At 52.3% G+C, this 14,318-nt stretch overlaps 2 protein-coding genes across 2 annotated transcripts; one reads left to right on the top strand and one right to left on the bottom strand.

Moving 5' to 3' along the window:
- Positions 1 to 354: 354 nt before the first annotated feature.
- SPSK_06902 (uncharacterized protein) lies at positions 355 to 4,251 on the top strand (the record flags this gene model as incomplete). Its single annotated transcript, XM_016733574.1, has 1 exon — positions 355 to 4,251. One exon carries the CDS (start codon positions 355 to 357, stop codon positions 4,249 to 4,251), a length of 3,897 nt encoding a protein of 1,298 aa, XP_016591344.1.
- Positions 4,252 to 4,387: 136 nt separating this feature from the next.
- SPSK_07345 (aspartyl aminopeptidase) lies at positions 4,388 to 6,121 on the bottom strand (the record flags this gene model as incomplete). Its single annotated transcript, XM_016734009.1, has 2 exons — positions 4,388 to 5,799; positions 5,902 to 6,121. The coding sequence occupies 2 exons, from the start codon at positions 6,119 to 6,121 to the stop codon at positions 4,388 to 4,390; spliced, it is 1,632 nt and encodes a 543-aa protein (XP_016591343.1).
- Between the last annotated feature and the right edge of the window lie 8,197 nt (positions 6,122 to 14,318).

Here is a 14,318-nt window from a genome sequence, read left to right as displayed (position 1 = left end):
TGATCCCAGTGTCGTTCGCGTTGCTTGGAATGGCTGGACGCCACCACGAGCTAAAAGGCTCGTTCATAACAAAGGCACGCACGCAAGGCTGCGCCAAACCCGCCACACACGCGCCCCTGTTGGATCGAGGCTGTCGCATTCGAAATTTGGTGGTGTGCTGCCCCAAAAGCAGCGCCTTGATGCCGTGCGAAAAGTCGCCAACACACTGTATCTCAGCACGGACTTCATTTGTGTTTGCGGTGCCATCACCATCTTCATTGATTTTTGTCCGCGTGGCTGGCCGCATGTGCAGATCTCTCGCAAAGGTATTCTGCGGCGCCGCTTCGATGCATCTCTGACAGTCCTGATGAGCAGATGGCTTCGCGAGGGCACGATGGCCGGGAAGGCCGAACAGGGCTGTCCATAGCCAATGCAGATGGCGTTGACGGCAAGGATCTCCGGAGCCGTCACTATGAGCACCGCAGTCATGGCAGCCATCATAGTCACCGCTCCCACCGAGAAGACGACGATCGTCACCGGCACGAACATCGTGAGCGAGAAAGGGGAGATCACGGCCGGGACCGCGACAGACATCATGACAAGAAGTCTCGCCACGATCAGCCAAAAGGGGGGCCGGACGACAGAGATAAGGATTGGTACTCGAGTCGCCACAGCCGTCACAACCACCGTGAAGACCTGCAGCATCGAGAGCGTCCGGGGCACGGAGGTGGACGTGCATCTCATGACGAAAAGCGGTCTCGGCATCGCAGCAGAGAGAGAGATGTCTCGAAAGCCAGCGACCACTGCCATCGGAGTGATGACAGATCGCAACGCGATGCACAGCGTGGCCACCATGACACGCAAATGGTTGTCTTTCAAACGGCCAAACAGGATCGGCGGGGCAGCCACAATGACATATACCGCGAGGCTGTGGGCGACAGTGACAACGCGCTGTTTGCGCTCGATACGCGCGGAGATCGTCTCATTTGGCAATTTGGGACGAACGACGCACGCCGCGTGCCATCTTACCATCGCTACAGACATGGCCGCAGTATCTTAGGCGCGCAGGGACGGTTTACCTTTGTACAAGACGGCTCCAAGGTGATATTCGGTGCTGAATCGAAATCTGCTGAAGGGTCTGTCCTCAGTGATAAGAACAATCCTCTGCTGCGCCGCGTTCTACAAAGCTCGACCAAATCAGAACCAAGTCGCGAACATGGTGTGTCCCTTAGGCGTCGAAAACCAGCCGTCATGGCCAACAACAGCAATGAGGCGGCAAAGGAAAGCGAGTTCGTCTCTCTGCGTACTACCAAGAAGCGGAGACGTGGACCAGAATCCGAAAGTGATGACGACGAGGCCGACTCTAGTCAGAATACCGACAGCGATGAGGAAGACGAGTCTGAATCCTCCTCCGCCTCGTCAAACGACGGCTTGGATACAGAAGAAGATAGCTTTTTCACCGCGAGGGATGACGCACATAGCACAACCAGAAGAAAGCTCGCTGAGCTAAACCAGCGGGTGAAAGACGACCCTCAAGACGTCGACGCATGGCTAGATCTTGTCGACCTTCAAGATCAGCAAAGCCTTCTCCTTGGAAACAACCATGGCGATCAAAGCTTAGGACCCAGCGGTGGACCTGCTAAAACTAAAGAAGAGATCTCTGGAATTTCGTCGGTGAAGCTGTCAATTATCGAGTCAGCACTTCGGCAGGTCCACTCTCCATCTGCACGCGAACGACTAGAGCTTGCGATGATGCGAGAGGGGTCCAAAGTATGGACACCGAAGCGTCTGGCACAGCAATGGACCGATCTGGTCCGAAACAATGCTTCTGGTAGCGGCCTGGGCTTTCTGCTGTGGAAAGCTCGCCTTGACTTCGAGATGACCAACTTGTCTACGTTGACGGTCGATGGTATCAAGCTCTTTTGCGTAGAGCGCTTGCGGGCACTGGAAGCCGAAGCGACTGCTCTCACGAACGACGCTGCAAAAGAGGCCGAAATCTACTCCCAAGTCATTTACGTCTTCCTGCGTGTAACTCGATTCATGTACGATGCTGGCTTTAGAGATCTTGCAGCTGCGGCATGGCAAGCAACTCTGGAGTCATCCTTTGCGCGGCCGTCTACGGAAGTTGAGGGTGCCAGCCTTGGCCAGTTCTGGGACAGCGAAATCCAACGCATTGGCGAAGAGGGGGCACAAGGGTGGCGAAGTTATGCGGCCAAAATACAAGCTGGCGAAGACGCCGAGGAGGCCCTGTTGGACTACAATGTAGAAACCCACAGCCTCCCAACTCTGGACTTTGCAAAGCTTGCAAAATCTGCATACCAGGAGGAGGCCAGCGACATGGACGAGTACAAACCTCTCTATGAAGCATGGGTGGTTGCTGAACGACAACGGGCAAATTTTGCCAAGCTACCGGCGAGAGTCATTGACGACATTGACGACGGTGGGTTCGAAGACGTCTTTCGTGTCGCCGTTTTCTCGGACCTCCGTGCGCTTTTATTTCACATCCCGGACTCCCTACTGCCCATATTAAAGCCGGTCCTGGTCGACGCATTCCTGCTCTTCTGCCAACTCGCGCCGGCATTTTCCACGAGCACTTGGATTGAGACCGCACGCAACGATCCTTTCCTTGCTATTGTTGTCCTCTCAGGAGAAGGTGGTGTGAACGGTATAAAACTTGAAGCCCCACAGGAGGACCCGGTGGATGGTCTCGGCACCGCGGGTCGGAGCCCGCCGGATCTGTTTTACGACGGCAGCCACATCGTCAGGACCTCCGACGTGCTCTTCTCAAACCCTCGCTGGTTCCGATATTTGCCCGACTGGCTCCACCAGCAGAACCCAGCTGCTGTAGAGGCACCGGTGCCACCTTCATGGGTGGCCAATACACTACGCCAACTTGTTCAGCTGTTCGGGTTCAACGAACTGGCGTTATACAGTCTTGCTGTTGATGCTATGGTTAACCCGACTGCCGTCAAAAAGGCCGCCCGAGCACTCATCAAGCAAGATATATCAAACACTGCTTTATACGAGGCGTACGCACAAGCCGAGGCTTCACGCGGGAACGTTGATGTTGCCCGCACTGTATTAGCATCTGCCACTACCGGTACGGGTATAGCAAATGTCGAGGCTGAATTGACCTTGCGCCAAACCTGGGCCTGGATCGAATTGGAGAGTGGACAAAAGAACGGTGCGGTCCGTCGTCTTGCCTTGCAGTCTGCCACTCGTGAAGACACCCCACATACGCCAGTAACGGCCAGGGAAGTAAACCAGCCCTTATCACCGGCAGAGTCACTACGGCTTCGCCACACGCTTCGTACAGGTATGGAGTTTGGAATTTCAGCAGGATATGCTCGGCGGGCCGCTCTGTTCGCGCAGACTTTTGTGCTCTTTGAGTACCTGTCTTCCACGGACCATGAGAAGGAACTGCCACAGAAACACCAGTCGAAACAAGGAAATATATTGGCTGCCATGGCTATTGCGACCACATTTTCGGAGGAAATGCAGTCCCGTGGTTATGCAGCGACCGTCGTTCACGAACAGTTCCTCCAGTGCGTAGCCCGCATTATATACTTCCATGCCACGCATGGGGCATACCGCCCGACCGATTTACAGGCGCCTCTGCAGAAGATGGTCACTCTGTTTCCTCAAAACGGCATCTTCCTGCGTCTATTTGCTTGGATCGATCCGGCATCGGCATCGGGCTTGTCGCAGCTGCGGCCAGACAACCCCCTCCAGATGATTTTGGACACAGTCGTACTTACGCGGGACAACGATTGTCCGAGCAGCCGTGCCTTTGTTATCCGACATGCCCTGCAGTCGGGCCACGGCCAAGGCCACGCAGCTCGCGCAGCGTTTGAGCGGGCGCTGGGCGGCAGACACGGCAGCAGCGATTACAACCTCACATGCTATGGCAACGCACGGCTCTGGCAAGCATTTGTCCACCTGACGGCTGTGGAGGCCATGGCATCAGCGACTGTGGCGGCCCGCCGCGATGGCAGGGGTGTCCGGGTGCGTGGCGTGGACAAGAAGATGGTGGCGCTGGCCAAGGACGTGTACTATCGCTCCGTACGGGCCTGCCCGGGTGCCAAGGATGTGCTTCTGGAAGCCTTTGGGCCGAACACGGGGTTGGTGGCAACGTCGTCTGAAGCCGGCATGTTGCCGAGCGACCTACGGGCAGTGTTTCAAACGGTGGTAGGCAAGGGGTTACGTGTGCATATCGATCTAGTCGAGGCGCAGGATCGAGTGAGCCAAGCGTTAAACAACCTTTCGAAATGAGAAGGGCCAACCAGACAAGCCAGCCATTCGAATCGTTATACGAGGACGTTGACGGAATGATTGTGTCACATCTTAATAATGGATAGCTGTTATAGGCAGAAGAAAAGTTGCAAAATTCCAATTCAATATCGAAAGGCTAGTCAACAAGAATCTTGCCCTCGAGGGCCGAGTAGCGGTCGAAGAAGGTAGAGAACAGCTTGATACCATGCTCCACGTCGTAGGCACCGCCCGTCTCCCGGATGCTGTGCATGCTCAGCTGCGGGTTACCCAGGTCCAGCGTGCGGACGCCCATCTTAGCGGACAACATGGGACCAATGGTGCTGCCGCAGGATGAGTCGTTGCGCACGACAAACAGCTGGAGGGGCACACCCGCAGCACGGGCGGTCTCCTGCAGTAGGACAATGCCTGGTGAGTTGGTGACGTAGCGCTGGTTTGCGTTGATCTTGATGACGGTGCCCTTGTTGATAAGCGGGTGGTGGTTGCTCTCGTACTTGCCGGCATAGTTGGGGTGCACGGAGTGGGCCATGTCGGCGGACACGAGGAACGAGGTGGAGCAGGTCTGCTCAAAGGCGGTCGCTGACGCGGGCTGAGACGACGCAGAGGACGCGGCCGGGACGACCGACAAGCGGCGAAGAATGGCGGGCAACATATCCGAGTTGGCGCCCTGTGCGGACTGCGAGCCAACCTCCTCGTGGTCGAAGCAGCTGATGAGACGGATGGCCGACTCGTCATCGAGGCTGCCAGCAGGCGCCACGGAGTCGATCAAGCCCATGACACTGCAGTATGTCATGCCAAGGTTGTCGAGGCGAGGCGAGAAGATAAACTCCTCGTGCAGGCCGCCGAGGCACGATTTCTGCGTGTCGTACAGCACCAGCTCGAAGTCGGCGACGTCGTCGGCTGCGACGCCGGCCTCCTTGGCAATAATGTCAATAAGCACCGGGTGATGGCGCTCGGTCATGGGCTGCAGGGGCGCTGTTGCCGCCGCCGTGGTTGAGGCACTGTCATCCGAGTCGGTCACGAAGCTGGCGGCGTCCGCAGCCGGCTTGTTGAGCTCGGCCGAGACAAGGCCCGCGATGGGGAAGAGCTCCGTCTCCTTGTTGGGGTTGAACTCGGGCGAGCGGTCGAGGTGGATGGCCAGCGTCGGGATGCGCAGAATGGGGCGTTCGACCTTGATGAGCTTCTGAACAATGTTGCCGTCGGAGGAACGGACAAGGACGCGGCCGGCGACGCTCAGGTCACGGTCGAACCAGCTGTGCCAGATACCACCACCATAGGCCTCGACGCCGACCTGCAGGAAACCGACGTTGGACTTGCGGCTGATCGGCTTCAGACGCAGGCAGGGCGAGTCGGTGTGGGCGCCAATCATGGCCACAGGGTTACCTGGCCGCCACTTGCCGCCAATGGCAAAGGCGGCAATGGACGAGCCGTTGCGGGTGACATAGTACTTGCCGCCGGGCTTCAGCGTGGACGACCAGTCATAACGCTCCTTCACGGCGCGGAAGCCGGCCTTTTCGAGGCGGGCGACAGCCGACGCAACGGCGTGGTACGCTAAAACGGAGGCAGTCAGCTTACATTTACACGTCGTGATATCCACTAAGCTACAAAGACGTCAGGAGGGGCGGAGCGCAGGTGAAGGCTGCTAATACGTACGGGTGGGCGATTCATTGACAAAGTCAATAAACTCGTAAGCGGACTTGGGAGGAGCCATGGTGGTAGAAGAGGAGGATAGCGGACGGTGCTGGAGGTGCTGATTTGGTGTCACTCGAGATGATGTTGCAAGTGGCGGAGATGTTGTGATTGCGATGAGCGGGGAATACGAAGAAACAAAGGCCGCTGCTGAGGAAAGCACCCGGCCAGACTTTTGCAGCATCTATGGAAAGAGGGATGGACAGAGGAATGGAGGAGGTCCGCGCCGCTTTGTATACAAAATAGGAAGCCACGAAAAGGCAGGAAAACGTAGAAGGCAAAGTTGGTCGTCAAAAGCAGTTTCGGCTTTGCGAACTGCCGCCCCCACAAACAAGCGAGCACCTGCCGTCTCTGGCAGCTGCAATTCGCATTGCCATGTCCATTGGTCATTCGGCCCCGCCAAGCTATAATTGGTCACGTGCCGTTCCCAACGTGCATGGCCCGCCAGCTAAATACCAGGACCTTCCAGGAAGTCGTCAATGGAAAGCAGGTTAATTCTGCAGACTACTGGTTAGATCAAAAGAATGGTTTCAATACAAAGTTGGATTGTGGAGTAATGTAGACACGAAGTGCAGTACACGCAGTACACATTGGATGGCAATGGCCCAAGCCGACCGCCTTGTCGGAGCTGCACGAGCGAACAGGTACCGGCGAGGAGGCGGCGGTATACCTCTCAAGCAACCGAAAGAGAATAAAACATATTGGCCGTCAGACGAGCAAGCAAAAAAGAATCAACATATGAAATACGGCAGAACAGATGTCACAGCATTATCTAAAATCGACTGCCAGTTTTGTTCATTTTGTCTCGTTTTGCCACTGTCTAATCTGTACATCGTGTCCTTCCTTCAGAAAAAAGTATTGAGGCCGAGTCCTCCTGACGTTGGATCTTACAGACGTACGGAGTACTCCCCGTCCTATTCCTTGGCCGTTTTTACCCACGGTCTTGCCCTTGACTGATTCTTATTTCAGGTGTGAGGCGTGAGGCGCAGTCCGAGTGACAGGATGACTCCAGCCTCGTTTTTTGACATGCGGACAGAAATACGTGCAACATGCAGAAATAGTCATAAGCTGCCAAAGCATTTCTCGGCGCCTCGTATACCGCCAGTTTATCTAGTTATTGCATATTCATAAGGCGCCTCAGCTACTGACTGACGCACATAACTTGAGGGGCGGGATCCGCCTGTCCTCCAACCTGAATATCGTCTTCGCGCTGTTGACATCTTCATGCACCATGTGTTGTTGGGACCAAAAAAAGAGCAAGGTCACACGGATGGCTCGCCATTATAGAGACCTCCTTGGAAGACACCGTGACTTTTTGCCGAAGAGGTTCGTACCATTTTCGTGGATTTGTTTATTGATGTGGTGCTCACATCTCCGTTTTCTGACGTAAATGACCGAAAATAACTTCGCTGCGCCTTTTTGCAACAGCGAACACCCATCAGGCGCCGAGGCGCCATCCAAAAAAGGCAGAGACAAGAGGGTGGGAACTAACTTTTAGGGCTGCCGAGTTAAGGTGGAGCCGCTGATAGTGCTAGTTCCCATTTGAGAAGGCCAAAATACAAAATGGGCCGTTCATGGGGGATGGCCTGGCATTGGGGCGCCCCCGTGGACGGATCAGTTGGCAAGGCCAGATTTTCTTCTGATATTGGTAGTGAGAGCTGGAAGGAAAAGGAGGCCTGATCGTCCCTGAGTTCATAAAACCGCTTGATTTCTTCAATCTTCCGTTAAAATTCTGCAAGGTACGGCGTACGCGGTTCCCCGAAAACCAGGGAAAGGATGACGCAGACGGGTCGCTGTGGTGAACGGTCATGGCAACGATGCACATAATAAAACGCCTCGCCGATAATGTAAAAACTGCAATAATAACCAAGTTAGGAGCAGAGGAAAGGCACTACAAAACGGGTTGGCGTACGCATTTTCGTACGAGCAGGTGGCCAATTTGGGTCATTTTCCTTTCATTAAAGCTTTACGAGTCCTCAAGTTTGGTTGCTTTACGTGTCTGCCAACATGTCTCCCACATCATGTGAGGTGAAGCATGAAACGCGAAACGAATCACTAGACGGGTTGTCTCTTCTCTCCCCAGCCGCAATTTCTCATGGTACCAAAACCGGGCGGTTCTTGAATCGAGATTACAACAAGATGAGTTCAGATATGGACGCGCTCGTTGCTCATTGACTGATGATCTTTGACCGATGATCTTTTGCGAAAAATAAATATTCTAGAAAATCATTACTGGTCGTTTTAGGACCAGGCAGGGTCGGAAGAAGGAGGAAAGCGTCAGCTACAAGCTGTTCTCCGCATCGTTCCGTTTTGCATCTGTCGAATAAACAAAAAATGTGAATTGATTTGAATTGTTAACATCATACATCTGAAAACGTAGAATGCCTTTTTTTATTTGAGAAAAAAAGAGAAACCAAAAGACAAACGAAAAGAAATAAGAAATGTGTCCAATAAAATAAACACCAACGCCTACAGCTTCTCCAACATTCTTTTCGCCTTCCATCTTCCTGCATCCAGAAATTCTCTTTCGTGGCTCGCCTCATCCTTGCCCTTGAATTACGCACAAGATCGCCCGGAGTTGCAGAATGTGATTATGGCGGGGATGGGTCTGCATTACGACGCCTGTCGTCTTTTGAACTCTATGGGACTTGAGTGTGATCTATCACTCGGAATCTCTGCCAAGAAACGATTCGTCTCGTCTTTCCTGTCTTTGCGTGTTCTTGATACAACGCTCCGTGTCTGATCGCCACCTTATCGTATTGGCCTCGCCGATTTATGATTAAGTATTTCAAAACTAAAAAAAAATTACGACGTACAATGTACTCCGTACAAAGGTGTGAGCGTTCAAATTTGGAGAACATAGCAAAAAACAATATCCAGGCCAAGAATTGATGTTGACAACAAAATAACGGGAGGCCTTCCCTGATGTAAATTATGGAGCAAGTCGCGCCAAATGAGTGGAAGTACCCCCAGTGCGTGAGCCAATGAGACATTTTACGTGGCAGTTGGGGACATTCGAAGTTACCCAAAGTGGTTGGATGAGGCAATGATTGGGGACGACACCTGGCACTACGAGGTCGGGGGTTGAAGACTCAATTGATGATTTCTAAATCATAGAAAGACAATGTTAAAACTGAAGCCGCGCATTGTAGCTTAGTTTTTTTTTGGTGTTTTTTTTACGACACGAAAGGACAGTTATTGCAACCTATTATTTTTGTAATTGTTGCAAGAAACCTACATAACAGCTGCCCGTTTCCTGGGTTCGTTGGATGAAGTAACCCAGTCTTTTCGTTTGCGTATGCCTTCCCCATTTCCGTGGACAATTGCTTTCGCTTCTCGCAGATAAATGGTTTCTTCCATCTGAACTCTCTACCGTCCGACTGAACCAATCGCTTTTACGAGTCTTCGGAGGTTTTAGACGAACATGCTTTCCTCGACCCAGTATGGAGGTAGATTGCAAGTCCCACCCCAAAAAGGATGCAATGCCCGCCTAAAATGGATGCGCCGTGGGAAAACACACTCTGGGAACCGGTCTGTAGCGGCCCGGGAAAATCCAAGACACGGCGAGGAACATTGGCGCTGCTATGGGGGACCCAAACGGGAAGAAGAGACACGACTTCGGTTCGGAGTGCCTAGCTAGATACTCTGCTAGATACCTGCAACATATCCAGAGCACAAGAGGACAAAGCTATGCGTGAACGGAGAATAAGCTCACACTAATTTGTTGGAAGAGAGGTGAGGTGAGGCCAAAGGAGAGAAAGAAAAACACGCAGAAAATAAAAAGATCGTCATCAAATGCATTCCCCCCTTTTCGACTACAGTATTTTGCTTAGAGATGCTTTGCTTTCACTTCTTCCTCCCCTCCTCTCGGCGTGAAGCTAGATTATCCCGCTGAGGCCCTATATTGCTCTGCCATATTGATATATTAGACACGACCCGTTTCGTGTCTCTCGTCGTTTGCTGACAGGCTAAATTGGGCAGGAGAGACGAAAGAAAAAAACAGGTGGCGAGGGAGTACGATCCAGAGAAAGGTAGAACAGGGGGCCGAGCCAGATACAAGAGACGTGTCAGAGCTTATGTGAGTATCCAACAAGGGGAAAAGATAAGCAGAACGTTTGTTTTTGCGGCATGTTGGTGGGTCGTCTCAACTGCCACGAAATGGTCAAAATATGTGAAAAGAGTTGGCAGATACTGTCATTGTTTGAGTTATCGCCACCCAGGCTGCACACACGTTGTCCTGCTTACCCAGAATCCACGCATCTATGTTCCAAAATCACGCCCGGCTCAAGTGTCTCCTCTATCGCGTGGGCGTTTTGCGTCCCCGGCACGGTGACGAGGAAAATCACTGCATCCCTTGGCAAATTTATTCTGTACGACTGAGAAAACGACAGCATCTACAACACACAACAATGCTTAGTCGAGGTTAGACAACGATACTTTTTTGGCTGTCGGAATCATACGCCGTCGAGCGTGAAGCAGGGCCGACATTGTTACTGGGGCAGACGATCATCCCGATTTTCTGTTGGAATTTTCAATGTATCAAGTACTTGTCCTGCCGGTGAACACTAGGGACAACTTGTTGTACCGCCACGAAAATGACTTGTATTGACCAGGGTCTGCGCTGCAGGGTTGGCCCCCCTGGCCTGCCTTACCTGGCCAAGTCCACCACACCCTGTCGTCCACGGAATGGGGGCAAGGGCGGGTGTGGGTGAAGAACAGAGTGTGACCGGCCGAGCTGCGTGGCAAGGCCAAAGTTTGGGCCAATTGGGCATGATCGCTTTTGCACCTGGCCCTCATTTCTTGTCTTTCAGCGTCCTCGCGAGTTTTTTCTTTTCTCTTTTCTCTTTTCTTTTTCTTTTCCTGTCGTAGCTAATTGTGCCCTCATTGTTTGCTTTGCAGTCAAAGAAAATCACTTGCGGGACAGCCAGGACCGTAGACTTTTGGCCTTGTATCCAAAAACAACGTATGGTAACTGTGTTAAACACATATTGGATGATAGGCGAGCCCTTTTTCTAGCATGCTCGAAGCTATGCAAGGGGAGTGCATGGTAGACACAGGTAACTGATGACGGTTAGAGGGACAGGGAAGGAGAACAACAGGCCACAGACGCGAGATGAAGAAGAAAAGCGACAGCAGGTACAATAAAGGGGTGGGCAGGTCATTTATTTCTCATACCCGCATAGTCTGTTTTTTCTCGGTCTGTTTTGCTTCTCGTCGTTTGTCCCCCGCCTTGTCGAAGCACGTCGTCTGTTTCCAGTCTCCTTTTGTTTCTTTTGCAAACCTCGTCCGGCAACAGCCCTTGTCCGATGTGTATGCTGTTGTCCGTATGCATCGTCCATCTGGCATTCAGGTAGGCATGGGTTGTCGCATGCCATGACAAGCATACACTGCTGGTTCAATTTTGTCGAGGGCGGGATCAGACCCTGGCAAAAGGCAAAGAGGAAGGAAGCAGACGTAGAGGGTTGCAGGTCAAGACAACCAGTTCCACACCACAAAAACCCGTTTGAGGCAAGCGTGATCCACACACGCAAGTGACCCCTTGTCTAGCCTCTTGTCCCTCTGCCCTGTTGTTCCCACTCTAACGCCGCTCGAAAGCCTTTCGAGGCACGGGACAGGAATCTTGCGCAGACTTTATGGGGAGGATGTGAGGTCACGCCTTCCTATTTGTTTCGAACAACGAGGCCGGTGCGAGCTGACGATATGTGCAAACAAACCTCGACATTTGGAACGAGGCAAGTGTGTTCAGTATTACCGGGCTTCGCAGATGCTCCTGCCTCTTCTCAACCCCGGCAGTACGAGATGAAACAGTCGGCAGCCCGCGCGGATATTTCCACTGTATCTGACTTCAGACCAAAGTCGCCAACGGTTTGACCAAAAGCATGCGTGGCACAGCTTTTTGCATCGTGGAGTCACGTACAAAGCAAGATACCAGACCACGCGTATGGGATGGACTCGTTCCTTTCTAGACGATGGGATTCAGGACCCATTCAAGGCAAGATGGGTTGCTTGCGCGCCTTACCCTACACAAATCCTTGACCACATCTGGCCACGAGTAGAACAGAAGCAGAGGGAGGTTTCGGCGGCGGGATTGTCGAGGACACATAATCGCCGGATGGCGACAGTCTTGACCTGCTCTTGTAGTCTGCAAAGAAATTGGCGAAACAAAGCATAAGAAAGTGCAAAGAACCGTGCTGCTTTCTTTCCAATTCTGTGAGTTGCTGACAGGATAAAATTGAAGTCATTGATACGTTTGTCTATCTGCATCGCGGGCCAGCCTGATCATTTCTTGCGCGTCCCTTTATGTCTGGCTTTATTCGCTCTCTCATAGTTAACCGCAAGTCCTTTACGACTGTACCAATTGGTCCTGGACGGACCTTGGCAGCTGTCCATCCTATCTGCAACCCGGCAGATACGCAAATTTGGCTGGACGTCTTGGAATGCATTCTGATTGCCTTTTTCTTTTCACCCTTTGTCAATATGATTCCTCCTTTGTTATCTGGCAACAAAGTACGAAGATAACGTACGACTTTGTGGATATCTAATGTCTACTGAGTAACGGCGCAGCTTGGCCTCCTCAACGCTCTAATTACCTTGTATTTCAAGTGAATCAATCCGCGTATGTCCTAATGAGGATGGCGACGGGAGAGCGAGGGAGAGGGGAGAAGGGAGGACAGGCGTGGCAGATGGGGGCCATTACACGGGGGCCATTATACTCAATTTGGACGCTGCATCTGCACGGCAGCCACAAAGAGCCCCCATATTATTATCCATGACCCACACCACATCGTTCCTCGACCCAGTCCAAACCTTCTTTTTTTGTGTGTATGTATGGCGACTACTGGCGTGTCTTGCGAGCTTCACCTGGTCTTATTTTCCGTCTCCACCATATAAAGTCGGCACAGCAAAACATGAGATTGACAAGTGAAATCTCGTAAGCTTCTCATCCTGTACTATTTGATAGAGCTCTCGACGGTTTCATGTATCATCGTTGAAAGAATACCAAGGAACTTCCCAGCATCACGTTCACCCGCCTCCTGTTACGTACGTCGTAGGCCAAGAACCTCGATTTGTCGTTCGCACTACCAGTGATTACTGCGTGGCGCCTGGCCGATCAGAGTTTGCCCTGGTTCCTGGTGATGGCGATTATTCGAACGGTCTCACTGTTAGCCAAGTCTACAGAATGTCTACATGTTTAGCCAGGGCCTTTTTTGTTTTTGGTAGAGTTGATTCTTGCAAGTGATCTTCGTCTGTTCACAGTTCCGACAACAACTCTTCTAATTCTGCGTCTAACACTTTTCCCTGGCATACCCTTGTCTCTTTTCCCTACGACACAGCAACACCGAAATGGGTAACAGACGGTGAGCAGACAGGGGGGCCAGGGGCACGTACATGCACGTACTTCGGGAATGGGGACAGCAGAAAAGGCGATGAACAGCGAGGCATCTTTCTCTTCGCAGACGAGACTGGGACGTCTGGCGAACAAAAGGAACAGGGGAGGGGTGCGTAATCGTGTTTGGCGTGGGACGTTCCTACGATGTATGTGTGTTGTGTATTGGGTGTGGGTGGTGTGGGTCCAAGGTCTGGAGCGGACGGGCGAGCTAGAGAGGTACCTCGAAGGTATCGGCGCCAGCGAGTAAATCTTGTCCTGGTAAGTCATGCCCACACGGACCCTGTCTGCCATTCGAAATACACAACTGCACAACACTTTTTATGGTATGACTGTGTGGTTACGAGCATCGACACTTTCACACCCTATTCGTCCACCGGCGCCGTCAGCGTGGTCCATGGTTCATGAAGGGAGTTTTTTTTCGGAGGGCCGTCCTCATATTTCTAAGTCCGACGCTGGAGATAGTGTCTGGTGCATATATCCATGTCGTCTAAACGCACGAAAAACGACAAGTTGCCATCGGTGTGATTTGTACCGCCTCTCTTTTCAGGTGCCAATGCTAGCCTGCGAAAAGGACAGGCCGTAGATGTGAACGGTCGCAGACTTTTGTATCCCGGTCGAAGAGGTTATTCATTAGAATGCGTCATATATTTTTCTCCTCCCGATTATCACATCTTCTTTTCAGATCAACAGTACATATGGAGACGGAAGAAATCTGACCTTACAGCTAAAAGAAGATGCCACTCACAAGCCACCACATCGCCATATGTATCTTATGTCGAGGAAGTCTGCTGCGTCGGTAGCGCGTAACATCCCGAGAATCATAGTAACTCTGTGGCACTAAAAAAGATACTTCAATGGTACCTGCTCCGTGCACCGAACACAGCTTCAGGTTGCAAGTCTCACGTTTTAGGGTCCTATCCAGCGGCGCCAGCCAGCTATGCCCCAGAATTAGCGGCAGTAAATTGGTTCGTTCCGCCGCCAGCGCCGCTCT

The sequence above is a fragment of the Sporothrix schenckii genome (assembly GCF_000961545.1).
Source record: "Sporothrix schenckii 1099-18 chromosome Unknown Cont41, whole genome shotgun sequence".
Lineage (NCBI taxonomy): Eukaryota > Fungi > Ascomycota > Sordariomycetes > Ophiostomatales > Ophiostomataceae > Sporothrix > Sporothrix schenckii.
The sequence above is the reverse complement of the archived record's forward strand: the minus strand, read 5'-3'. Positions and strand labels throughout refer to the sequence as shown.